The sequence below is a fragment of the Fistularia commersonii genome, chromosome 3 (assembly GCF_037954325.1).
Source record: "Fistularia commersonii isolate RoL2024-O1a breed Wild chromosome 3, RoL_Fcom_v1.0, whole genome shotgun sequence".
Taxonomy (NCBI): domain Eukaryota; kingdom Metazoa; phylum Chordata; class Actinopteri; order Syngnathiformes; family Fistulariidae; genus Fistularia; species Fistularia commersonii.
In genome coordinates, this window is record NC_141286.1 from 10,694,965 (window position 1) to 10,721,715 (window position 26,751).

General features: G+C 46.9%; 1 protein-coding gene across 4 annotated transcripts in view; it reads left to right on the top strand.

The window, feature by feature from the left end:
* prx (periaxin) overlaps positions 1–26,751 on the top strand; it is a 29,364-nt gene extending 2,613 nt beyond the window's left edge. The window contains exons 1-9 of one of the 4 annotated variants that reach the window (XM_086177093.1): positions 1,120–1,207; positions 6,473–6,528; positions 6,620–6,727; positions 8,065–8,190; positions 8,587–8,746; positions 9,481–9,674; positions 9,786–10,033; positions 10,797–23,701; positions 23,977–26,751. In XM_086177093.1, coding sequence (XP_086033219.1) covers positions 8,161–8,190; positions 8,587–8,746; positions 9,481–9,674; positions 9,786–10,033; positions 10,797–23,701; positions 23,977–24,254 — 13,815 coding nt within the window. In that variant the 5' untranslated portion in view covers positions 1,120–1,207; positions 6,473–6,528; positions 6,620–6,727; positions 8,065–8,160 and the 3' untranslated portion in view covers positions 24,255–26,751. Of the gene's footprint in view, positions 1–1,119; positions 1,208–5,154; positions 5,214–6,472; positions 6,529–6,619; positions 6,728–8,064; positions 8,191–8,586; positions 8,763–9,480; positions 9,675–9,785; positions 10,034–10,796; positions 23,702–23,976 lie in introns of those variants that run through there. The other 3 variants (XM_086177102.1, XM_086177085.1, XM_086177111.1) reach the window with 3 other exon arrangements.

The following is a 26,751-nucleotide window of genomic DNA, read 5'->3' on the forward strand; positions in this document are numbered from 1 at the left end:
TGTTGCCTTGGCGACGGCAGAGTGAAGCTCAGACTCAGGTCAAAGGTTAGATTGAGTCCAATAATGGCTGACAAACAAACAGGTTTTAGCATGAACTTTAAATTACTTTATTTGCCACCAAACTGATGTCGGGTACTCGCCACTGCTATCCGACCTGACGCCAGCCAGCCCTAAGCATCAGGCACGAAGCTCATATTCTGAGCTGACCAATCAGGCGCCTGCAGGGTCAAAACGCCGTTTAAGTATTGCCCCAACCCCTCTGGGTCCCCGCCCACTGGTAGGATGTACGGCCCTGACCATGCTCCCTGGCTGACCTCTGACCCATGCAGAGGAAAAGCAGAATTTAGCTTCAGCGGTCAACAAGCAGGGCCGGTTCCTGTCGTGTGTGCATGTGTGTATTTGTGTGACTGAATGTGATTGTGTGAGAGTCAAGAATATTTCATTTTTAGCCAAACTGCTGTCCGGGAAGGACATTAATGAAACAATTCACATACACAAACACACATACACACATCACACATTCTGTGCTGAAAATGAGAGGCGGTTCGTTTTCAGACTTCCTGTTGTCAGGAATTCATAACCAGTGGGTGAAGGAGTTTTTCCTCAGGTTCTCCATCTTGCCAAAAAACAGCAGGTTGATTGGAGACTTGAGAATGGTTGGATGATTGACAGCTGACCCACCCAGGTTAAGTCCAGCCTCCAGCCCCTGAGAGCTGACGTGAATGTCACGTGCATGCAGGCGTCCTGAGAATAGCTTGGGGGGCTTCAACATAAACCTGGACTTCACTCGAACCTCCTGCTTCCAGGAAGTTTCTTCAGCACTCCCAGATGCTATTTTTATCACTCAAAGTACTTTTACATACTTTTATTGGCTGCGTACTTCTGTCTGCACAAACACACACGGCCTGGGTCAACTTGTTTCCTGGTTGTAGCAGGAGGAGTGGCGTCTTGTTACCCAGACAGACGCGCCTTATCCCCCCCCCCCTCATCCTGCCCTGCCCCCCGCCGCCCTAATATGGGGTGTGGCTGGGCTCGCCATCCAATCGGGTGGCGGCGACCCGTCTCTGGTGGCATTGGACCCTGAGGTCCTGAGGAGGAGGGGGGGGTTCTTATCTGAGGAGGTTTAGAAGGAAGAGGAGCAGCAGAGGGATGGTAGAATGATAGAAGGAGGGAGCGGGAGGACAACTGGGAACCCGGAGGAGCTCAGGTAGGCTATCGGGGACGGATGGGGGTGCAGGTAGAGGGGGCGGGGGTTGCGGGGGGGGGATTCCTCTCCCCACCTGTGGGGTCAAAGCCGGGGCTGCAGGCCGGGGGGGGGGCAAAGACCCCCGGCTCTGCTGACAGGGCCAGATCCCAACAATGGCTGTGCTGTTTCCCAAACGCCAGGACAATTGGAGCCGGACAGCTCTCCGCTGTGTGGCCGGCATGCCAGCGGACACTCGCCGCTCACATGAGTGCTTACTGCCGCCGCCGCCGCTCGCTCTCTGACATTCCAGAGCGACGGCAGATTTTATTTTCTCGTTCTCGATGAAGACCGGGGCTGCACCCTGGGTGTTTTAATATATTTTTATTAATTCTATTTAAATGACTTTATTGTTTACTACTTATTTTATTTTATTTCAATCAGAAGTGTGAGGGAAATGTTCAGTCCCTGTAAAAAGAAAAAAAATTTAACCATAAAATTATTTGGAATTCAACCACGGTTGGACACGGCTTTTGCAAACACACATTCACATACATTTCCCCGGCATCCGGAGATCGAAGTCCCACGGCGGTCATTGAACAATGAGATACATGAGCTTCAGGGGTTCTGCTGCCTTGGGGAGCCACCACTGTGTGTGTGTGTGTGTGTGTTTGTGTGCGTGTGTCTGTGTGACGTTAAGACCAAATATTTGGCCTTACACACCAGTGACAGGTGCAGTGGTCACAGGATCTACCCCCCCCCCCCCCCCCCCCCCGACAGGCTCAGATGATCTTCAGCTCTGCCCTGGTGTGATGGATGAGGGATGGGGGGGTCAGGTGACATAATGCTCGGCGGGGATGGGTGGGGTGAGAACGCTGTAATAACAGTGAAATAACACTGTTTTTACAGCGTTTGCAGTTAAATCCTTAAAAATGACAGCTTCTGGTAATAATGAGCTCTGTTCCACATGAGGCATGACATCCCTGGGTTTTTCTTATTGCCCCCATGCTCTCCTTTTCAGTTCTTCAATCTTTGCAGTTTTTTTTTTTTTTTTTGGTTTTATTTTTAGGAAGTCGCCGTTTGATAAAGAAAATCCAGGAGATAAAAATAGTGGATGGGCCTTGACCAATGAGAGCACAGATGGAGACGGTAGTTTCCTGGAGATGGGCGGGTGGCGTTGGTGGTGCCCTGGGGGGAGGGGGTCAGGGCTCGGACACGCAACCATTTCCTGTTTACCCCCCTCCGTTCGCCCAGTGATTGGCAGGTGGTTTGCGGCGACTCATTGGTTGCCCATGTAGACTGAACATGTTGCTAATAGAAGGTCCAGATCTGTTCTGATTGATTCTTTAGACACATCACTCAAGGTTGCCATGGAGACATGATGCTGATGATTGGCTTCACAGAGAGCTTAGGTCTTCACACTGAGTTTCCATCAGGTGGTGGACTGGGTTCCCCCCACCCTCTCCTGGATGGGTTGGTTCTCGTTGTGAGGAGCCTGCAGGCTCTCCAACTGGGTTGTTTGTGTGTGGAGTTTACATGTTCTCCTGTCTGGTTTCTTCTAATGGGTTCCCTCCAGGTTCTCCGGCCTTGGTTCTCCTTGTGTAAAGTCTCCCTTCTCTCTCGCCTGGGTTCCCTTGAAGTTCTCCTCCCTGGGTTCTCTCTAGGTTCTCCATCATCAGTCCAGAACCAGCTGGCAGGTTCATTGAAGACTATAGGTGTGAGTGGTTGGATGATTGACAGCTGACTGTCCAGGTTAAGCCCCACCCCTCACCCCAGGCACCACTGTGATTGGCTCCCCCCCTCCTGCAGGCCTGCAGCTGGAGTTTTTTCAGTTTCCATTTTTAGGAAGCTGCCGTTTGACAAAGAAAATAGAGATAAATATAGCCGATGGGCGTCGACCAATGAGATGACAGATAGACACAGTGGTTTCCTGGGGACAGTTGTGGGCGGAGTTTAGTTGAATCCAGGAAGTAGAGGGTCAAGAGTGAGGTGGGAGGGAGAGATACCCCCACCCCCCACCCTCCGGTGAGGAAGCACCACTTGACATACCTTGGAGGGTGGACTTACGCACACGCACACACACACACACACACACACACACACACACACACACACACACACACACACACACACACACACACACACACACACACAGAGGAAGACTTAAATAAACACACATCCTCAAACCTTCAGATGATAGGTCCCCCCAGTGCAGGGGGCTCCGGGGAAGTGTCAGGGCCCGGTGCAGATCGGTGAAGAACATAACCGTTTCCTGTTTACATGGAGGCACTTCCTGTCCTGGAGGTCTTCCCTATCCAGATCTGTTCTGATTGGTTCTTGGGATACATCACTCGAGATTGCCACGGAGACGTGATGCTGACGATTGGTTAAATAGAGCGCTTAGGTCTTCTCACTGAGTTCCCATCAGGTGCTGGACTGGATTTTCCCCACGTTCACATGCATGGGTTGGTTCTAGTTGTGAGGAGCCTTCATGTTCTCCAGCTCAGATATCTCCATGTTCTCCTACCTGGGTTGGCTCTATCTGTATGGAGCCTTCATGTACTTCTGGTGGGATCTCTCTAAGTTCTTCTGCCTGGGTTCTCCGTCTTCAGTCCCAAAGCAGTCACCAGGTTCATTCTATAGGTATAAACAGTTTGATGATTGACAGCTGAACTGTCCAGGTTAAGCCAGCTGTGATTGGCTCCGCCCCCCTCCTTTAAGCAGCACAAGCAGTTGTCCCATTGATCCTACTGTTTGTTTCCATGCATCGATGGGATCAAACCATCAGCCGATCGAGTTTTCTGATTGGAAATAATCAATAAGCGCGGTGTATGGATCTGTTTACATTACCTCACAGCTGAGGCGAAGGTCTGTGCAGCCGGGAACGGGGTGTGTATGTGTGTGTTTGTGTGTGTCCTCTTATGTAAGCGGAGGAAAAACCTTTGCTATCTTGGTCGGGTGGATAAAACCCCGGCCCATAAATAAAGCCCTCAGCTGTCTCGCCCTGCAGCAGCACCAGGGGGCGGAGCTTGTTGTTCTGTTGCTTTCCAGCAGGGGGAAGCAGTGGAGGGAAGGGGACGTTTGTCCTCTTCTTTTACTGCTCAGCCAATCAGGAGCAAGAGGTGGGGTTTAATCTGCAGCAGGTCACCTGTCAACCACTGGCAAATCTCGGGGATGCAAAACAGCTGAGTGCAGATGCTGACAGAGGGAAAACAAATGATAGACTGTGAGTGTATTTATAGCCTCTTTGTAGTTGTACTTCAGATTTACTTGCTTTTACTTGTAGAATGAAGTATAACAGCTTGAGATGCAGTAATGCTTGCAGGGGCCGAGTGTGGGTCGAGGTGCAGATGTGGGTCTGCTCTAAAATAAGACGTGGGCCGGGGGTTGAGGGTGTGTGTGTGGGAGGAATTCTAGACCCCCCTTTTCCCCAATGCCCTGCCAGCCTGCCATTCCTGCCCAGGGTCCCCCACCCCATCCCCACCCCCCACACACACATTCCACCACCTGCTGCTGTCCGTCACTCATCCACACATCCTTCATAACTTGTTTTGTCCAGTGCATTTAGTCGATACATTACATTACATTACAGTCATTTGGCAGACGCTTTTATCCAACGGGACTTACAAAAAGTAAGCCTGACCCCCCCCCCCCCCACACACACACACACACACACACACACACACACATTGTTTACACTGCCCTTTGGCACACCTGTTCCTGCCGCCGTCTCAGAACAGTGTAGGTCCTTGCCATGACCAGCAGAACATCTCTGTCTGTCATGTTGGGAATCAGAGTCTCATGGTGAGTGTTTCTGCCTCAGGACCTCCAGTGAAACAAAACAAACCAAATCCAGGCCCAAACTGTAAGAGACTCAAAAAATGCAATAAATCATAAACAGAAACATGTTTCAAATCAATAAAACTAGCATTTTATGCTTTTTCTCTTGCCCTTTATTTCCCTTTCCTTCACAGTGACCACGCTGTCACATGAATTTTCCATCAAATCACGACTTTCTCAATCCGTCCAGGTAAAAACAGGATGTATGTGAGCCAATCTCTTTCTGCTTCGGAGGAATAAAAGCTTCTGCTTTCTGTTGCGAAACATCTATATTCAGTCTCATCACCTACGGAAAAAAACAAACAAAAATAATGTTGGCCGATCAAAACCTTTCTCTGTGATCCAGCTCCACAACCAGGGTAGATGTGTGTGTCATGTGATCTTTTGACCCCCGGGACATCGGATAGTGGCGACCCGCCCAAACAGGCATGGCATCCACGCTGACACCCGAGTCACACGCACACACACACACACCTATGCATTCAGCCAAGATACGGTAGTTAAAAAAAGTGATTGCATGAAGGCTGGACTGCAAGGCATGAGCTGGGTGTGTGTGTATGCACGTGTGTGTGTGTGTGTGTGTGTGTGTGTGTGTGTGTGTGTGTATTAGGTTAGGGATGGGGGGAGAGCCTGCAGCTCTAACACGCTCACAACAAACCAGGGTCTATTCTGGCAGCAGCATCGCTCAGTTACTATGGTAACAGCAGCCTCTCAGTCTCAGCTCAGACTCGGGGTTCGATCTCCAGATCAGCAACCAGTCTGATCGGAGGACTTGAAACGATCCAATGGAATCTGGCAAGGAGACTAGCCAGACAGAGATAAAATGTCAATTGAAACAGATAGCCGTCAGCTCGTTTTCTACATTTCACTTAAAGTACCATAAAGTACTCAGAAGTGCCGGGATGGGCGAAGCCGATTCCAGGGTCCGCTTCTTTATGTGGAACAGCAGCTTTACCTCCTTCTCATTTCAGCTGATTTGAAACGTGTGCAAATTTAAGGTTTGATGAATGTTTACATGCAGAGTGTTTGTGTGGGTGTGTCTGGGGGGGGGGGGGTCCAAAGTGCTCGGAGTGACGCTCTTGAACCAGATCGAGTAACTTGATCCGGTTCAGCCCTGCCGCACGGTGTTGCCTACCGCCTGCCATAATCACGGTCTGCGAGACGTTTCCCAAAAAAATAAAGCCGCAGTGTGGACGGTCACACACTTCAAAATGTCCCCTGCTTCTCCACTTCCTGCATCTGGAAGCATCTGAGTGCTCTTTGTCAGGTGTCCATGTTTGGCTGTAAAACCCACCAACTGCAGTGTCTGTCCTGTTTGTGACATCATCACCCCCCCCCCCCCCCTTCCTTGCACACACACACATTTCTGGATTGATGGTAAATTCACCGAAATAACTTGAGCAAATAACTTGAACCTTTGGTGAGCATATGTGTGTGTTTGTGTTTCAGACTCTGACAGAGACCAAGAGGATGGCCATGTGTTCAGCCAGACCAGAGATCCAGCCGTAAGTCAGCGCACACACACACACACACACACACACACGAACATGTGTTTCTCGCTGGGATCAGAAGCTCACAGTGTCTTCCACCGGGCAGGTGAAAGACAAGAGGAGGTCTCCCCCCTCCAGCAGATCCCCCGCCGCCCCACAACACAACCCTCACCACAGCAGCTCTGCAGATGAACAGGAGAGTCCGGAGAGAGTGGTGAGACGCACACACACACACACACACACACACACACACACACACACACACACACACACACATTGATACACACAATATAAATAATGATATACACGTGTATTCAGAAAACACTTAATTGCTTGTGTTTGATAATCTTCTATCTACAATGCTCAAATGATGCTGGAGCCAATCACAGCTGCCCCTGGGCGGGGGGGCAGGGTTTAACCTGGAGGGTGAGCTTTCAATCACATTCACTCTCTCATTCATACCCCCGGACAGGTCAGAGTCTTCGGTGTTTTTGGACTGAAGACAGAGAACCTGGTGAGGGGAACCCGGAAAGTTCTTACTCTCTCCATGTTCTCCTGTCTGGGTTCTCTCCAGATTCTCCGTCTTCCACCTAACAGTCCAAAAACAGTGGGTCCAAAACTCCACCTCTGGTCTGAGTGTCTGGGATTGGCTCCAGCATCATCCGGAGAGCAGGACAAGCACTGTGGATGAATGGATGGATGAGTGAGGGTGAAAGCGAGTAAGGGTTCCTCTCCAAACACAAACCAGCTCAAACCGCTGACCAGGTCCACCCTGGAAGTCAAAGAGCGACTGGTCAAAGGTCACCAGGTAGCTCTCCTACCTGGATGGGACCTCGTGGCCTCACAGAGCCGCACACCAGAGCTTTCCTTTTTCCTCCAAAACATAATTCCAATCTCCATTGTTGACGTGGAAGGAATCCGGCACGGCAGCCACTCCCTTTTGTGGACCACAATGGAGCTCTTTGGCCCCCGAGAGCAGCCTTTTCTCATTTCTCCCAGCTCAGCATGGACGCCGCTGCCTTTTCATGGCGCAGCAGGTGGCCATCGGGCATCAGCTGGGCAGCAACAAAAAAAAAATAGCCCCGGAATGTGGCGTGTGGTCGGGGGCCCGGTGCCGCAGGTTGACCCACATTCTTGCGTTGAGACTAAAATACGGTGTCAACAAGAAATATTTTCAATCTGAGGTTCTCTCCAGCGGGCGGTGCTTCAACTCTGCCGATGTGTCCACCGTTTCATCCTCGCAACCATAAAAGTCTCTGAACGAGGTGGAACCACATTCACAAACAACGATATTCATTAATAGTAACATATTTGCACTAAAAAGATGCTGATAATTATCTAAGGCGTCAGCCATTCAGTCATTGATTCTTCTGTCGATAATATCTTTAGGTATTTGTGTTATATTCCCTTCAATGGTTCCTCTTAATTTAAAGACACCCTCCCACGTTGGTTTAGATATCAGTGTATCGTCTGCATAGAAGGAGATATCTTCAAGATCGCCTGCCTGCCGCAGTGCCAGACAGTCATCGTGTTTTCTTGTCCTGCTTCTAGGTGCAGAAGGAGAAGCTCCATGCGGAACTGAAGAAGGTTCTGAGCCAGAAGAGAAGCCACCTGAGGGAGTCTACCTGTCAGCTGGCCCAGTTCGAGATGGACCCGGAGCCCGCAGATGAGCAAACGGTAGGCGAGAACCCAAAGAACCCAAACTCACATTTTTAAGAAATAAAAAAAAAGAAAAAAGAAATGACCCGCAAGAACTGCAGAGGAAAATACAGTGGTTGGTGATTCGAAGCAGGAACATCAAATGATGTTCTGAACTTTTTTTAACCAACCCTTGGCCTTTTTTTTCTGAAATGTTGGCTCCTTAAATCAACCCAAGACATTGTTAATGTTCAAGTGACGAACGTTGTAATCAGGAGATTGTCCTGCAGCGTCGGGAGAAACATTGACTGTCATCGTTTCAACGTACCAAATTAAAGGAACTGGACAGTCTTTGTCTTGGGACTGGTGATGCTCCGGAGGTGTCCTGGAGACATTCAAATCCAACCCCTTTTTTTTTTTTATGGTGTCTGTCAGGCTGCGGAGGAAGCCGCCAAGCCCATGGAAATTGTGGTGGAGACGGAGGCGGAGGCTGGTGCCAGCGGCTACAGCGTGACAGGAGGAGGGGAGCGAGGGATCTTCGTCAAAGATGTCCTGAAAGACTCTCCGGCAGCAAAGCACCTGAGTCTGCAGCAAGGTGCCTGAATCACTGCCACACTCTCTGAGTTAACCGGTTGTTCATGAAATGACAGCATTGAATTGAGCATCCAGAGTCTGAGGACCAGTGACCTCTGTAGGGTGCCTAAGAACCTTGTCAGTCTAGTCAAGGATTCATCTATTTGTCTGTCTCTCCATCTGTCTTAACCTTAGTACATAGAAGTATTTTTCGGAGTACTACATGGGCACTTTTCCATGAGGCTGTTCCAGCACAACTCTACTCGACTGGGAACTTTTTGGGTGTCTGTCAGGGAAAGCACCTGTTATTCTGTACTTCTTTAGTCCTAAAAGGTGACATCAACAGTTGTTAATTGGCCAGAGCCAGAACATCGTCATTGAGCGTGGTGCTCAACAGGAGAATCAAACCCTGTGTAAAAAAAAAAACTGCCAGAGGGCTACATGTTTTCATGGTGGTGTCTGGAAAAGAAGACTGTGGTTGGTTGACGGGATGCAGAGCTTCCTAAGAGGGACCTACATAGAGACACCAGACAGGAAAAAGTTTATCAGGCAGTCACCAACTCGTCAGCTTGTGACGTGAACCACCGGACACACCAGCGATACTATAGTTATACTATAGCAACTATAGTTTTGATGCCTCAACCCCACTCACATTGAGGAAGTGCTATGAAGTAATGAATGAATCGAGTTGAGTCACGCTGGAACTGTGGACTGGAAAGGCGCCCTATGTTTCATGCACTTCCTGTACACCGGCAGGTGACCAGCTGCTGAGTGCCAAAGTCTATTTCGACAATGTGAAATACGAAGATGCCTTGAAGATCCTTCAGTGCGCTGAGCCATACAAGGTCAGCTTCCTGGTGAGGAGGACACTCTCTGGTGCAGAGGTTAGCATGCGGCCTCGCTTGCCCAGTGTGGAGGTCACATGTCCCAAAGCAAAGATGGCCAAAATGGTAACCAGCTACTCTCTACATCCATTAGTCCAGATAATGAAATGAAATTGACGGTTAGTTGAAGGATACCCCCCAGCTAGACTGATGGAGCGTCTTGTCCCCTGTTCCCAGAGCGTGAAGGGCACTAAGCCCTTCAAGGTCAAGAAGAAGAGAGGAGGCCGCTTCGGCCTGAAGAGGCTGAAGGAGAAGCGGCGGGAGGAACTGGTGATCGAGGGCACCCCCCCGAGGCTGGAGCCCAGCGATGTGGATGTGGAGATCTCACTCCCCAAGATCAAGCAAAGGCGGAGCGGTCGGGTGGAAGTTGAGGTGGAGGCAGAGGCGGCCGGAGAGGCGGCAGTGAAGCCAAAGAGGAAGATCAGGTTGGACTTATCTGTTTGGTTCAAAGTATTGGGTCCAAAGGAGGGACAACTTCCAGGGAATCAGTCAACCTTCTGAAGCTTCAACAAGTTTTTTATCTTGTTTTCTGACTGTCCGATAATCCTTTCACTGCGCTGCGTCACCATGGAAAGGACACAGTCATGACCAGATATGCACTGTGAAGTATAAAACAGTCAATGAAAATGTTATAATTGATCACAAAATACTAAAGAAATGGAGGAGAAATTATCCGTCTTTGAATTTAAAATCTACTGATGTCAAAACCTATTGGAGTTAAATGTTTTACATCACCTTCACTGGTTACTACGTTTTTTGCAAGACAACCAAAACTATACAGTTTGGTTTCTTTCATAACAACAGAATGCCTCTGAGAGCTGCCAGTAAAACATTAGCACCATGAATCAGTTAGAATGTTAGCAAAAAATTACAAAAGTTTTTAAAGGCTTTAGTGATTTTTGTTAAAACTGAGGTGTTATTACATGACCTCTCAGACCCACTAAGAGTAACTAGAATGTTTCCCTTGATTCTTGTGCCCCCTTTGGACAACCAAGGTATTACTGCGGTGCTACTGTGGTACACGTACTCCTGTTGACCTCTGCTGAGATCTTGATGGATTTTGATCCTAAAAAAAGACATAACAATTAATGCTCACACACACACATACACTGAATATGACGCATTTTCAGTGATGTCTATAATGTTAAGTCCCTTACTTTCTTCCCATTCTCTGAACTCCTCTCCAAGGTTTCCCCACATGAAATCAAAGGGTTACAGCGGTGAAAAAGGGGATGCGAGACAACCTGAGGGGCAGGTGACCATCTCCTCACCGGAGGTCATTGGAGTGAAAGCAAAAACCAAAGGGAAAGGACACGTGTTTGGGGTCAGCTTTCCTAAGACCAAGCACTCGAAGCCAGGCTCAGCCTTGGAAACTGGATCTGTGGAGGTGAGGAAGCCAAACGTGAGCGTCCAGTCTCCCACGGTGGAACTCAGCTCGTTGAGCAGTAAAGGCGGCAATGTGGACGTGTCGAAGGGCGGAGCGAAGTTTAATTCACCTGATGTGGAGTTTGCACTTCCTTCTGGAAAAGCTGATGCATCTTTGCCCACAATGAAGGAAAAGCCAGAAGTCAAGGCTCCAAAAGTCAAAATCAAAGGAGGAGCTGATATGGAGGCAACTAAGGGGGAAGTTGACATGGACACAGGAAAAGGAGAGGGAAAGCTCAGAATGCCGAAGTTAAAACTACCCAAAGTTAGACTGTCACGTCTTTCAGATGAGATTGACGGCGAGATCAAGATTAAAACAGGCGGGACAGATTTAACTCCACTGAATGCAGAAATTAAGGGAGGTGGTGAAACTGATCTTTTTGAAACAAACATCGGAGACCAGAAGATGGAAGGAGGCATCTCTGGAGATGCAAAATTGCCTTCTGTTGACACTTCTTTACCAAAAATAAAGATAAAGACTGACATGCAAAGCACACTCCCAACGGGAAAGACCGCAATCAAACCTGCTACAATCGACGTCTCTTTACCTGACATTGATCTGGAACTTGACCCCGGATGTAAAATCTCAGACGAAGTCGAGGGCACTTTTAAAGGACCCAAAATTTCAATGCCAAAGGTGGATTTCTCATCGCCGAAAACGGGATCCTATGCAGTGGGTATTGCAGGTCAGGGAGATGGAGTGAAGTTCAATCTTCCCGTTGTTGACGTCTCTCCCTCAAAGATGAGAGCTGAATGCGACATGGACATGGAACATTTCATTGGAGGTGATGGAAAATTCAAACTGCCAGATTTTGAGGTGAAAGGACCAGAGATGGAAGGAGAGTTCAAGTTGCCTGAGGTAGACCTGACTCTTCCCACTGCTGAAATGGCTCTGCCAAAGGGCAAAATGGTCAGGGATGCTGGCACAGATAAAATAGGAGGAAATTTCAAAATGCCCGAGTTTGATGTTTCTCTACCAGACCTGAAAACAGAGAGCCATGTGGACTTAAAGGCACCTGAGGTGAGTGTATCTTTACCCAAAGGAAAGATGAAGGGCAAAAGTGAAGTAGGGAACTCATCAACCAAACTGAAGATGATACCGCCTTCACTTGACATCCAGCTTCCAAAGACAGGGACAGCTGAAGTTGACATTCAGGGAGAATTTAACGTGGATAGCAGTGGTGGACCAAGGGGTAAATGCAACATACCCTTGCTGGATGTCTCTCTGTCAAAAATGAAGCTGCCTGAAGGAGAGTTGGAACTGAAACCCGCTGAACTTCCCAAGCATCCGGGTATGGAGTTAGAATTTGCCAAACTTGAAATGAAAGAAGGCAAATTCAATGTGCCATCGGTGGACCTCTCGCATCCTTCATTCAAACTGCCTGGAGGAGAAGTGATGATGGAGGGTCCTGATGCCAAAGGGGGAAAGTTCCACTTGCCTTCTGTAGATGTTACCCTGCCGGAGTCCAAGATGCATGGAGGTGACATCGATCTGAAAGGTCCAAGCCTTGATGTTGAATCAATTGACATCTCACTTCCGAAAGGGAAAGTAGATGGTAAGATAGAAGTCGAGGGACCTTCCACGAAAGAAGGCAAGTTCAAGGTGCCAACATCTGATGTATCCTTACCAAGAGTGGCGGGAGGAAATATTGGCCTTGAAATCAAAAGTGGAGGAGTCAAAATGCCAACTATTGACATCTCACCCCCTCAAAAAGCATTTGAAAGTGAGGGCGAAAAATTCAACGTGCCATCTGTGGGCATTGAACTCACTCCCATAAAGTGTCCTGAGGGAGATTTAAATTTTCAGGGACCAAAAATCAAAAGCGGAGAGTTTAAAATGCAAAAAATTGATCTTTCACTTCCGAGGAGAAAAGCAGGAGATGATATTGCCATTGAAGTCTACTCTGGAAAAGATGGGAATATTGAAACAAGACATCCTGAGGGAAAAGTCAAAAGCAACGTTGAAGGTCCACAGGGAAAAACTGGTAAATTCAAGATGCCAAAAATTGACATTTCACTCCCAAAGATTCATCTGCTAGAGAGCAACATAAAAATGGCAGAACCAGGAATGAAAGGGCAAATCGACATGCCGGGTGTTGATATTTCACAACCAAAGGGGAAATTAGAAGGAGCCGTTCAGATGCCTTCAGTTGATGTTTCAGTGCCCAAAATTGAATCTGCTGAAGGTCCTGATGTTAAAGATGCAAATTTCAACCTACCACAAGCTAAATTTGATATTGACATGAATGCCAAAGGTCTTGATGGGAAAAGGGGGCAAGTCAAAATGCCAAAATTTGACATTTCTTTACCAAAAGTGAATTATCCAGAGAGCAATATCAAATTAAAAGAGCCTGAGATCAAGGCAAGGAAGATCGAGATGCCAGACATCGATATTTCCCTCCCTGCCAGAAAATCTGGAGCAGGTATTGAAATTGAAGGTCATACTGGAAAGGAAGGAAAGTTCCATATGCCTTCTGTTGACTTTTCTCTGCCAAAAAACAAGTCAAAGGGAGCCCATATCAATAATGAAGGTCCTGGAATCATTAAAGGTGGAACACTCGAGATGCCAGATGTGGATCTGTCACCTCCTAAAGGAAAGGTTGACAGTAACCTCAACCTTGAAGGTCCTGATGTAAAAGGAGGCAAATTTAAGTTGCCAAAATTTGACATGTCTCTTCCAAAGATGCCCTTAAGAGAGGGTGATGGAAGAGTGGATGGACCAGAAATGGAAGGAAAAATGGAAATGCCAGGAGGAGAATTTGGCATAGAGGGACATACGAGTAAAGGAGGAAAGTTCCACATGCCCTCCATCAATATTTCTGCTCCTAAGATGACAACTAAAGGAAAAGAGGTCAACATAGAGGGGCCTCAGCTAGAAGGAGGATCACTCAACTTGCCATCCCTGGATGTTGCTCTACCCCAAATCAAATCTCCGGACATCGAGGTCAGCCTTCAGGGCCCTGATGTTAAAGGAGGAAAAGTTAGCATACCAAGTGTTGACATGTCACTTCCCAAAGCCAAAGTGGAGGGAGACATCAATGTTGAAGGCCCTGAACTGAAAGGAAGAAAGTTCAAAATGCCCAAATTTGATGTCTCAATGCCAAAGATGCATCTCCCAGAGGGTGATATCAAAATAAAAGGACCAGATCTCAAGGGAGGAATGACTGAGATGCCGGATGTTGACATTTCTCTTCCCAAAGGAAAGGTGGAGGGGGACGTAAATTTTGATGGTCCTGATGTTAAAGGCTCAAAGTTCAAGATGCCAAAGTTTGATATTTCTTTGCCAAAGGTGGGTCTCCCAAAGGGGGATGCCAACATGGAAGGACCCGATATCAAAGGAAAACTGGAAATGCCAGAGGTGGACATCGATGTTGACTGTTCCTCTGGTAAAGGAGGCAGGTTCAACATGCCCTCACTTGACATTACTCTTCCCAAAATGAAAGGAAAAGAAGTTGACATAGACATTCAAGGACCTGAAGTCCAAGGTAGCATGTCCCTCCCAGAGATGAAGTCTCCAGAGGTAGACATCAGCCTCAACGCTCCTGATATTAAAGGCGGAAAATTCAGCCTACCCACATTTGACATTTCACTTCCCAAAGGAAAGGTTGAAGGAGACCTGGATGTTGAGTGTCCAGATGTAAAGGGAGGGAAATTTAAACTATCAAAATTTGATGTGTCATTGCCGACGATGAATATCCCAGAGGGGGATTTGAAAGTGAAAGGCCCAGACCTTAAGTGGCCAAAGATTGAGATGCCAGATGTTGATATTTCACTTCCCAAAGGAAAATTGGAGGGAGACCTGGATGTTGAGGGTCCAGATGTGAAGGGGCGCAAGTTCAAACTACCCAAATTTGATGTGTCATTGCCAAAGATGACTCTCCCAGAGGGTGATTTCAAAGTAAAAGGCTTGGATCTCAAGGGAGGAAAGAAAGATGTGCCAGAAGTTGATATTTCTCTTCCGAAAGGAAAGGTCGAAGGAGACCTGGATGTTGAGTGTCCAGATGTAAAAGGTGACAAGTTTAAGCTACCCAAATTTGATGTGTCATTGCCAAAGATGAATCTCCCAGAGGGCGATTTCAAAATAAAAGGCCCAGATCTCAAGGGGCCAGAAATCAAAATGCCTGTTGTTGACATTTCACTTCCCAAAGGAAAGGTGGAGGGTGACCTGGATGTTGAGGGTCCTGATGTAAAGGGGGGCAAATTCAAACTTCCAAAATTTGATGTGTCTTTGCCAAAAATGAATCTCCCAGAAGGCAATTTTAAAATAAAAGGCCCAGATCTCAAGGGGCCAGAAATCAAAATGCCTGATGTTGACATGTCACTTCCCCAAGGAAAGGTGGAGGGTGACCTGGATGTTGAGGGTCCTGATGTAAAGGGGGGCAAATTCAAACTTCCAAAATTTGATGTGTCTTTGCCAAAGATCAATTTCCCAGAGGGGGATTTTAAAGTAAAAGGCCCAGACCTTAAGGGGCCAAAGGTTGAGATGCCAGATGTTGACATTTCTCTTCCCAAAGGAAAAGTGGAGGGTGACGCAAATTTTGAATGCCCTGATGTGAAAGGCTCAAAGTTCAAGATGCCAAAGTTTGATATTTCTTTGCCAAAGGTGGGTCTCCCAAAGGGGGATGCCAATGTGGAAGGCCCTGATATCAAAGGAAAACTGGAAATGCCAGGGGTGGACATTGATGTTGACGGGTCCTCAGGTAAAGGAGTCAAGTTTAACATGCCCTCACTTGACATATCTCTACCCAAAATGAAAGGGAAAGGAGTTGACATAGACATTCAAGGACCTGAAGTCCAAGGTGGTATGTCCCTCCCAGAAATGAAGTCTCCAGAGGTAAACATCAGCCCCAACGCTCCTGATATCAAAGGGACAAAGTTCAGCCTACCCACTTTTGACATTTCACTTCCAAAAGGAAAGGTGGAGGGAGACCTGGATGTTGAGGGTCCAGATGTAAAGGGGGGTAAATTTAAACTACCCAAATTTAATGTGTCATTGCCAAAGATGAATCTCCCAGAGGGGGATTTTAAAGTAAAAGGCCCAGACCTTAAGGGGCCAAAAGTTGAGATGCCAGATGTTGACATTTCTCTTCCCAAAGGAATCGTGGAGGGTGACGCAAATTTTGAATGCCCTGATGTGAAAGGCTCAAAGTTCAAGGTGCCCAAATTTGATATTTCTTTGCCAAAGGTGGGTCTCCCAAAGGGGGATGCCAATGTGGAAGGGCCTGATATCAAAGGAAAACTGGAAATGCCAGAGGTTGACATCGACGTTGACGGTACCTCTAGTAAAGGAGGCAGGTTCAACATGCCCTCACTTAACATTTCTCTACCCAAAATGAAAGGGAAGGGAGTTGATGTAGACATTCAAAGACCTGAAGTCCAATGTGGTATGTCACTCCCAGAGATGAAGTCTCCAGAGGTAGACATCAGCCTCAACGCTCCTGATATTAAAGGCGGAAAGTTCAGCCTACCCAATTTTGACATTTCACTTCCAAAAGGAAAGGTGGAGGGAGACCTGGATGTAGACGGTCCAGATGTAAAGGGGGCAGGGATGAAACTACCCAAATTTGATTTGTCATTGCCGAAGATGAATCTCCCAGAGGCCGATTTCAAAACAAAAGGGACGGACCTCAAGGGGCCAAAGGTTGAGATGCCAGATGTTGATATTTCGCTTTCCCGAGGAAAGGTGGAGGGTGACATTGACATTGAGGGTCCAGATGTGAAGGGGCGCAAGTTCAAACTACCCAAATTTGATGTGTCATTGCCAAAACTTCATCTCCCAGAAGGTGATTTCAAAATGAAAGGCCCAGATCTCAGGGGGGCGAAGATTCAGATGCCAGATGTTGATCTCTCACTTCCGAAAGGTAAAGCTGAAGGAACTATTGAAATTGAAGGACGTGGAGATAAGGGGGGGGAATTCCATTTGCCTTCTCTCAACGTGTCTCTTCCAAAAATGAAAATAAAAGGGCCAGACATAAAGGTTGAAGACCCAGAGGTTAAAGGTGGGAAGCTGGACATGCCGTCCCTGGATGTTGCTCTACCCAAAATTAAATCTCCGGACATAGATGTCAGCCTTCAGGGCCCTGATGTTAAAGGAGGAAAGGTCAACATACCAAGTGTTGACATGTCACTTCCCAAAGCCAAAGTAGAGGGAGACATCAGTGTTGAAGGCCCTGAATTGAAAGGAGGGAAGTTCAAAATGCCCAAATTTGATGTCTCAATGCCAAAACTTCAAGGCCCAGATCTCAGGGGAATGAAGATTCAGATGCCTGACGTTGATCTCTCACTTCCCAAAGGTAAAGCTGAAGGAACAATTGAAATTGAAGGACATGGAGATAAGGGAGGAAAATTTCACTTGCCTTCTCTTAACGTATCTCTTCCAAAAATGAAAATAAAAGGACCAGACGTAAATGTTGAAGGCCCAGAGGCTAAAGGCGGAAAGCTGGACATGCCGTCCCTGGATGTTGCTCTACCCAAAATTAAATCTCCGGACATCGATGTCAGCCTTCAGGGCCCTGATGTTAAAGGAGGAAAGGTGAACATACCAAGTGTTGACATGTCACTTCCCAAAGCCAAAGTGGAGAGAGACCTCAATGTTGAAGGCCCTGAACTGAAAGGAAGAAAGTTCAAAATGCCTAAATTTGATGTCTCAATGCCAAAGATGCATCTCCCAGAGGGTGATATCAAAATAAAAGGACCAGATCTCAAGGGTGGAAAGACTGAGATGCCGGATGTTGACATTTCTCTTCCCAAAGGAAAGGTGGAGGGGGACGTAAATTTTGATGGTCCTGATGTTAAAGGCTCAAAGTTCAAGATGCCAAAGTTTGATATTTCTTTGCCAAAGGTGGGTCTCCCTAAAGGGGATGGCAATGTGGAAGGTCCTGATATCAAAGGAAAACTGGAAATGCCAGAGGTGGACATCAATGTTGATGGTTCCTCTGGTAAAGGGGTTAAGTTTAACATGCCCTCACTTGACATTTCTCTTCCCAAAATGAAAGGGAAAGGAGTTGACATAGACATTCAAGGACCTGAAGTCCAAGGTGATTTGTCACTCCCAGAGATGAAGTCGCAACAGGTAGACATCGGCCTCAACGCTCCTGATGTTAAAGGGGCAAAGTTCCGCCTACCCACATTTGACATTTCACTTCCAAAAGGAAAGGTTGAGGGAGACCTGGATGTTGAGTGTCCAGATGTAAAGGGAGGGAAATTTAAACTACCCAAATTTGATGTGTCATTGCCGACGATGACTCTTCCAGAGGGGAATTTCAAAATGAAAGGCCCAGATCTCAAGGCGCCAAAGGTTGAGATGCCAGACGTTGATATTTCCCTTCCCAAAGGAAAATTGGAGGGAGACCTGGATGTTGAGGGTCCAGATGTGAAGGGGGGCAAGTTCAAACTACCCAAATTTGATGTGTCATTGCCAAAGCTGGATCTCCCAGAGGGTGATCTCAAAATCAAAGGCCCAGATCTCAAAGGAGGAAATCTTCAGATGCCTGGTGTAGACATTTCACTGCCTAAAGGAAAGGTGGAGGGAGACCTGGATGTTGAGGGTCCAGATGTAAAGGGGGGGAAATTTAAACTACCCAAATTTGATGTGTCATTGCCGACGATGACTCTTCCAGAGGGGAATTTCAAAATGAAAGGCCCAGATCTCAAGGGGCCAAAGGTTGAGATGCCAGACGTTGATATTTCCCTTCCCAAAGGAAAATTGGAGGGAGACCTGGATGTTGAGGGTCCAGATGTGAAGGGGGGCAAGTTCAAACTACCCAAATTTGATGTGTCGTTGCCGAAGATGACTCTCCCAGAGGGGAATTTCAAAATGAAAGGCCCAGATCTCAAGGGGCCAAAGGTTGAGATGCCGGATGTTGACATTTCACTTCCCAAAGTAAAGGTGGAGGGTGGCCTTGATGTTGAGGGTCCTGATGTAAAGGGGGGCAAATTCAAACTTCCAAAATTCGATGTGTCTTTGCCAAAGATGAATCTCCCAGAGGGGGATTTTAAAGTAAAAGGCCCAGACCTTAAGGGGCCAAAGGTTGAGATGCCAGACGTTGATATTTCACTTCCCAAAGAAAAATTGGAGGGAGACCTGGATGTTGAGTGTCCAGATATTAAGGGGGGCAAGTTCAAACTACCCAAATTCGATGTGTCATTGCCAAAACTTAATCTCCCAGAGGGTGATCTCAAAATCAAAGGCCCAGATCTCAAAGGAGGAAATCTTCAGATGCCTGGTGTAGACATTTCACTTCCTAAAGGAAAGGTGGAGGGAGAGTTGGATGTTGAAGGCCCAGATGTAAAGGGGGGGGGATTTAAACTACCCAAATTTGATGTGTCGTTGCCGAAGATGACTCTCCCAGAGGGAAATTTCAAAATGAAAGGCCCAGATCTCAAGGGGCCAAAGGTTGAGATGCCAGACATTGATATTTCCCTTCCCAAAGGAAAATTGGAGGGAGACCTGGATGTTGAGGGTCCAGATGTGAAGGGGGGCAAGTTCAAACTACCCAAATTTGATGTGTCATTACCAAAGCTTAACCTCCCAGAAGGTGATCTCAAAACAAAAGGCCTGGACCTCAAAGGAGGGAATATCGAGATGCCAGATGTTAATCTTTCACTTCCGGAAGGTGAAGTAGAAGGAGAATTTGAAATTGAAAAACATGGAGATAAGGGAGGAAAATTCCACTTGCCTTCTCTTGACATATCTCTTCCAAAAATGAAAATAAAAAGGCCAGACATAAATGTTGAAGGCCCAGAGGTTAAAGGTGGGAAGCTGGACATGCCGTCCCTGGATGTTACTCTACCCAAAATTAAATCTCCGGACATAGATGTCAGCCTTCAGGGCCCTGATGTTAAAGGAGGAAAATTTAGCATACCAGATGTTGACATGTCACTTAGCAAAGCCAAAGTGGAGGGAGACCTCAATGTTGAAGGCCCTGAACTGAAAGGAGGGAAGTTCAAAATGCCCAAATTTGATGTCTCATTGCCAAAGGTAAATCTCCCTGAGGGGGATTTCAAAATAAAAGGCTCAGACATTAAAGGGGTAAATACGGAGATGCCAGATGTTGACATTTCTCTTTTGAAAGGAGGTGAGATTGAAATCGAAGGTGACTGTCAGCAGGGAAATTTTGACTTGTCAAACGAAAACCTATCTGGGAGGAAAAGTGCTGGGATCCTGTTTCCAACCATTGATGTCAAATTCCCTAAATTCGATCTGGACCTCAGTCTCCCCTCTGGTGGGAAAACCAAAGGCCTAAAAATGGGCACCAGTGGCCGAGAGGCACAGGGACATTTACAGATGCCTGCACTCAAAGGAGGCATTAAACCTGCCAAAGTTAATGATATAGATGTTGAGATGGGTGATTTGGGTGTATCCCTCAAACGTCCCACTGTCACACTACCAACAGTAGACATCTCTGCTCCAAAGGTTGATTTCAGCCTAACCAAACCCAAAGGCGATGATGTAGATGTGGAGCTTCTGAAGGCAGAGGGAAGCAGGCCTTCTTCAGGAGGCAGCTTTGACCTACCTAGTATCTCCCTAAAAGGCCCAGGCTTTTCTCTTCCCAGGTTTGGGTCCAAGTCAAAGACTGGTGATATTGGAATTGAAGGACGTGGCCCCAAGGATGGCATTTCCCTCAGTGGGCCACATTTGGAAGGAGAAATTAGGGCTCCATCAGTTGAATTTGATGGTGATGGAAAAGTCAAGGTGAAAAAGAATAAAATAAAAATCCCTTCATTCAGATTATCAAAGAAGGATACAGATATGTCCGTGTCCTGTCCCAGTGTGGATCTCAAAATGAAAAAGGGTGCAACTGATATCCCTAAACCAGACATCAACCTGGAAACCCCAGATGATAAATCAAAATACAAAGTCAAATTCCCCAAATTTAAAGCATCACCGAAAGGTCACCTCCCAGAGGGAGAAGCCAGTGTGAAATTGGATGCAGGCCAGGACATGAAAGGCAGCTTCCATGCCCCAGATGTCACCATTAAGCTACCCAAGTTCTCCATGCCTGGATTTGGCACTAAGGACAGAGATTTGGGAAAACCGAGTGGTGAGCTTGAAGCCTTGATGCCATCCATTGAGCTATCACTACCTGCTGCTACAACACCAGAGACTGAGGTTCTTCTACCCAAAGCAGAGGTGGATGTCTCGGAGGCTGATATCATAGGCTATGAGGGAAACCTGAAAATTCCTAAAATGCCCCAAATTGATGTTTCCATCCCCAAAGTAGGTCTGGATGTGTCCTTGCCGAAGGTGAAGCATGAATCAGTTACTGGTGGAGTTGGTGGTAAATTCAAGATACCAAACATCAAAATGCCTGATACTGACTTGTCCCTTCCTAAAGGAAAAGCAGGTGGCACAGAAAGTGGTGGGGTTGGAGTAGATGTGGAGGGAGGGAAGTTCAAAATGCCTCAGATCCACATACCAACTGTTGATATATCCTTGCCAAAGGGGAAATTTCTGAACGCAGAAGAACCAGATCTGGAACTTCAAGGACAATTAAAGATGCCATCAATCGATGTGTCCATTCCTAAAGGGAAACCTGAAGATCTTGCAGCACCAGATGTTGAAATACATGGAGATGCAAGTGGAAAGTTTAAGGGGCCTCATGTCAAAATGCCGCACAAGGACATATTGCTGCCCAAAGGTAAGACCTTAGCCTCTGAAGCAAACATTGACAGAGAGGGTGGACAGATCAAGATGCCACATCTCATCATGCCAACAATTGATATTTCACTCCCCAAGGCAAAAGTTGAAGGTCCAGGTGTGGAAACAAAGGGCGGGAGGTTCAAACTGCCTCATGTGAAATTACCAGACGTTGACATTTCTCAGCTCAAAGGGAAGTTTGAAGGTCGAGAAGTAGAAGGCGAACCAGAAAGTGGTAAACTAAAAATGCCACAAGTCGGCGTGCCCTCCATTGATGTGTCACTGTTGAAAGGAAAGATTGAAGGTCCTGAGGTGGAGGTTCAGAGGGGTAAAGGAGGAAAAGTCAAAATCCCTCATATGAAAATTCCTGATATAGACATCTCTTTGCCCAAGGGAAAGATTGAAGGTCCAGAGGTGGAGCTGAAAGGGGAAGGTGGAAAATTCAACACAGCACATGTTAGCATGCCCTCAGCTGAAGGAAAGATTGAAGGTCCAGAGGTGGAGGTGCAAGGGGGTAAAGTGGGAAAATTCAAAATGCCACATATGAAAATGCCAGATGTTGACATCTCCCTTCCAAGGGGGAAGCCTGGTAGAATTGAAGAAGGGATAGAAATTGAGATGGAGGGGGATCGATCCAAAACAGAACACGTGACGACACCCTCAGTGGATATTTCCTTACCAATGCCAATTGTCACATCACCAGATGTGGGACTGGATGTATCATTAGGTAAACCCTGTGCAGAAACAGCGGCCCATGGAGGGGTCGATTCACATGTTGAAGCAGAGCACAAAGGGCCACGACTTAAGATTCCCACAATCGATATAAAAGGTCCGAAGGGGAACCTGGACCTTGAGATATCACTTCACAAAGGACAGGAGAAGAAGGACAGGAAGAAGATAGAACTCCCAAACTTTGATCTCACACCACCAGAAAACAGCAAAGAAAAAGGCCCCAAAGTAAAAGGTACAAATTTCAAGATCGGTATGCCAAAAATGAAAGGAGAGGTGAAAACATGCAAAAAGAATGACCAAGAGATGGAGGTCAACAAACCAGAAATCTCTGGCTCCATACCTCAAGGCCACAATGGGCAAATTAGCAACAATGATCATATCAATGTCTCCATACCAGAGGTCACACCACCAAAGGAGAAAACCAAATCGGACTACGTCACTTTGGGAGCAGGAGGAGGAGGAGTAGGAGCATCCGGTGCAGAGATGAAGGTCCCCAGGATTCCAGATATAGATTTTGATATCGGTGCATCACAAGATGATGATGATGACAAAATAGAAAAGGACAAGAAAATGAAAATCCTCAAATTTGGTGTCCCGTTACCTTCCCTCTCTGAGGGGGAAATTTCGTACGAGGGAGCCAAAATACCCAAAGTAAAGAAAGCTGTGTTTGTGTTGGTCAATCCCCAAGAGAAGAGCAGCACCACAGCATGCTTGAGCCCCTTTGCAGAAGAGGAGGCTGAAACAGTGAAGCTACCGAAAACCAAAACAAAGCAAAGTTCTGGTGTGTCCGAAGATAAGTCTGCTTCTGCAAGAATAAGACGAGAGGCTGAGCGAGAAGGAGGGACAATGAGTGGGGCCAAAGAAGGTTCAGATTTGAGCCATAAATGCGTGGGAGATGCAAGTCTTCAAAAGGGCAACAAGGTCAAACCTCAAAAGGTTAAATTTGGCTCTCCAAACTTAAAGGTAGTCGTAGGGGAGGAGCTTATGGGTACAAAACTGGACAGAGGCCTCCCCTCGGGCCATGTGGACAGTGATGCCATAGGTCTTGGAATTACCTCGAGCAAGATGGCCTTTGCAGGATTCAGATCCGAAACCTCAAGTGAGGTGGTGTCATCTGACGCCAGAACGGACATGCTGGAAAGGGACGGCGCAGAGTCATCCTCCACTGGCACCAAGGAGGTTGGCTCAACGATGGTTCACACCTGGCGGGAGGTGGACAGCAGAGGAACCTCTGAAGATTGGGAGTCGTCCCCCTGGTTCAAAGTTCCAAAGTTCCCCTTGAAGCCCCACTCTACAGGTAAGGATGAAAACTAGTGTCCCGTTTCTGCACTTTGTGAGTCACTGTTTTACTTTTCGAAGATGTTCAAATGATGAGACGGGAGATTTCACAGAAAAAAAATATTTGGAGTGACTCTTGGTGGTGTCACTGGAGTTAGCCTCCAGACTGAGATCTTTGTGTTTGAGTAAGGATGGACATACCTCAACCTCTGGCACCTTTCTGCCCACTGTTGCTTTGGCATCTCTTCTGCTCTAATACCCCTCCTCGTTTGTGTCTCCTCCTCCTCTTCCCAGGGTTCCTGCAGATCACCCCAGAAGGCTCTCCCCAGGCCCAGCGAAGGGGGGAGATGGGAGGCGAGCTGGACCTCAGCGGGTCCTTCTGCCTCCACTCCCCAGGCCTGGACCTCACCATGCGAGAGATATCCGAGGAGCGACGAGTGTCCTCCTCCACGGCGGAGGGATCTGTCACCACGGTGACCACAACCACCAAAATCACGCAACACCTGGTCACCAGCGAAACTCGAACAGGTGAAAGTTCAATGGTGACGACTCCCCGGATGTCAGACTTCTAAGAAATGCTGGAAGTGAATCTTTAATGTTGAACATGTTCGTCGTCATATGTTTTTCTTCTGCGAGTCGCAGCGTGCCTGCAACATAGACGACGCTCCCGCCGGTGCGGCAAAAGTCCTCATTCTAGATTTTGGTGTCGTAGCGAAGGTATGAATGTGATGAATAGCGATTCAACCAGCAGCCTTACTGTCACTACCAAATCAGCAGAGTAATATACAGTAATATACATATTATATTAATATATGTATATGTATATATATGTATATATATACATATATATACATATATATATTTCCTTTTTTTGTTTTAAATGTGAGTATTTTTCTTACTGAGTTTTGTTAGCTTAGTCCGAACGCCGCAAGGTGCTCAGCGTGAACTCTTCAGGGCGCCGTCAGTTATCTATTTTGGTTGCTGAGGTTTCTAGACTTCCACGGTTGAGGCCTGGATGGGAAATGGCGTGTAAATACGAGCGTACGCTGCAGCCCGTCGGTGCCAAGTGTATTTATTTTTTCATATTCTGTGCAGTTTGTGACGCTTTCATTGGTGCGGACGTAAAAAGTGTGAGCTTCCTGTTCCTTTCCGTTTCGTATTTCTACCATTCATTTAGTTACTGTTGTTCCCTGGAACTAGTGAAAAGGTGATTGAGCAGGTAGGGGGCTAGGTTTATTTATTTATTTTATTTTGCTGTGGGGATCAAACCTGTGTCGCCGTGGTTACAGACCGCTCTCGGACATTTTCACTGACCTGCTGCTGATCTTATTTATTTCCACTGTAATGTGCTGACATAGAAGTCCACTCCACTCTGCTCCCTTCCTCCCGCCCGTCACAACAGCTGACTTGTGGCGCTGCTGCCGACTGCCATGTTCGACCGCAGCGCCAAGGCAGCAAGGGGCAGATGTACACACATACAGGCGAGGTTTCTGGCCAAGGTGGAGCCGGTGCAGCCTAAATTTTGTCTTTGGCTTATTTGGGCGGAGAGCAAGCATCTTATTGCCAAGACACATCTGTTTCAATCACACACACTGACCAAAGTGTTACGTAAACAAATGCAGAAAGAATCTTCAGATTCAAACACAAAACAAGGGTACAGCTAAATGACTCAAACGTCAACGGCAATCAGTGACTTCATTTTTAGCATTTTAGCTAGGACTGAGGATCAGATAAACGTCCATAAAAGCAGATTTTGATTTTTTTTTTTCTTTCCTCTTGGAACCACCTTCAACAATCAAATCTAGATTTCATATTTGGTGGTTTGGGGTTTTGTTTTGTTTTGTTACGTTGCATTTGGAAGCACGCGGCTACTTCCTATTGGCCACCTGTGTGTTTCACTTTCTTTTGTTTGCGAACCTGCAGCCCCATTTGGCTCCACATGTTAGTGTTAACATGTCTGCAATGGAAACCGAACTGTGGAGGTCCCGCGGCCATGCACGACCATGTGCGGCAGCGGCCGTGCATCTGCCCCTCTGTTGTCTCGGGGAAATCAGGAACCAGAGAACCGAGGCTGGTTCTCCTTTTGGATAAAAAAAAGTGTTTTCGGTCGCCTGATGCTCTTTTTAATACACAAAACGTGAAAATGCTCAGGAGACGGGGTAATTACTGTGTAATAAAAAGATCAATGTCAGCGTTATAGATCCGTGTATTGGCGCCTTCATCCCCCCCTCTGGAGTTCAAAATGATAAAAAGAAAAAAATCATCCTTTTGTCTGATTTGAGAAATGTGTTTTTCTTTTGGTTTCATCCTCAGATGCCAAAGTTGGCTGTTGAGGGGTTTTTAAATCAATGCCTTTCAACAAAGAAACCTTAATTGACATCGGCGATGACTAACGATCACCCTGTCCAATCATGGGTTTCTATCCGCAGATTGTTTAACAGCTAGAATTAGCTAGCTAGCTAGCAGCAAGGGCTACTACTGACAAACAGTTATAACCATTTTAAAGATTAACAAATTATTAACTTAATTATTACCACCAGAACACATTCTAGCTTTGACACGGAAGCCATAAGTGGATCACTGCAAGGCGCCCGTTAGCGTGTAATTAACGGTTATAACAGCGTTGGCTCATGTAGCCTCGCTGCTAAGTGTCTACGAGAGTGAAAGCAAAGCATCTGAGGATGAATACCTCCCAATTGTGACTTGGCTGAGGGTCCTGTTACTGTTTTTGGAGGCGGGGGGCGTGGGGGTGTGATGGAATGCAAAGGTGTGAATAGACGCTTTAAGGGATTTGAAACGACTAACTATTTAACACAGCTCCTGTTTTTCAGATGACAATTAGATCCTTTTATATTTGGATTAGCTGGAACGTCAGTCACGTCTGGTCACGGTCACACATCCCAGAAATATTCAACTGGATAGGAACTTCTTACCTTAACCGGCTTTATCCAGCCTCTGATTCCTGTTTCTCTTAGGTTCTAAGGGTTCTAGAGGCCGATGTTTTGTCAAAGCTGCATTGAAGAGACTGTTGGTTAAAACTGCTGAAGTTAATAAATGATATTCACAGAG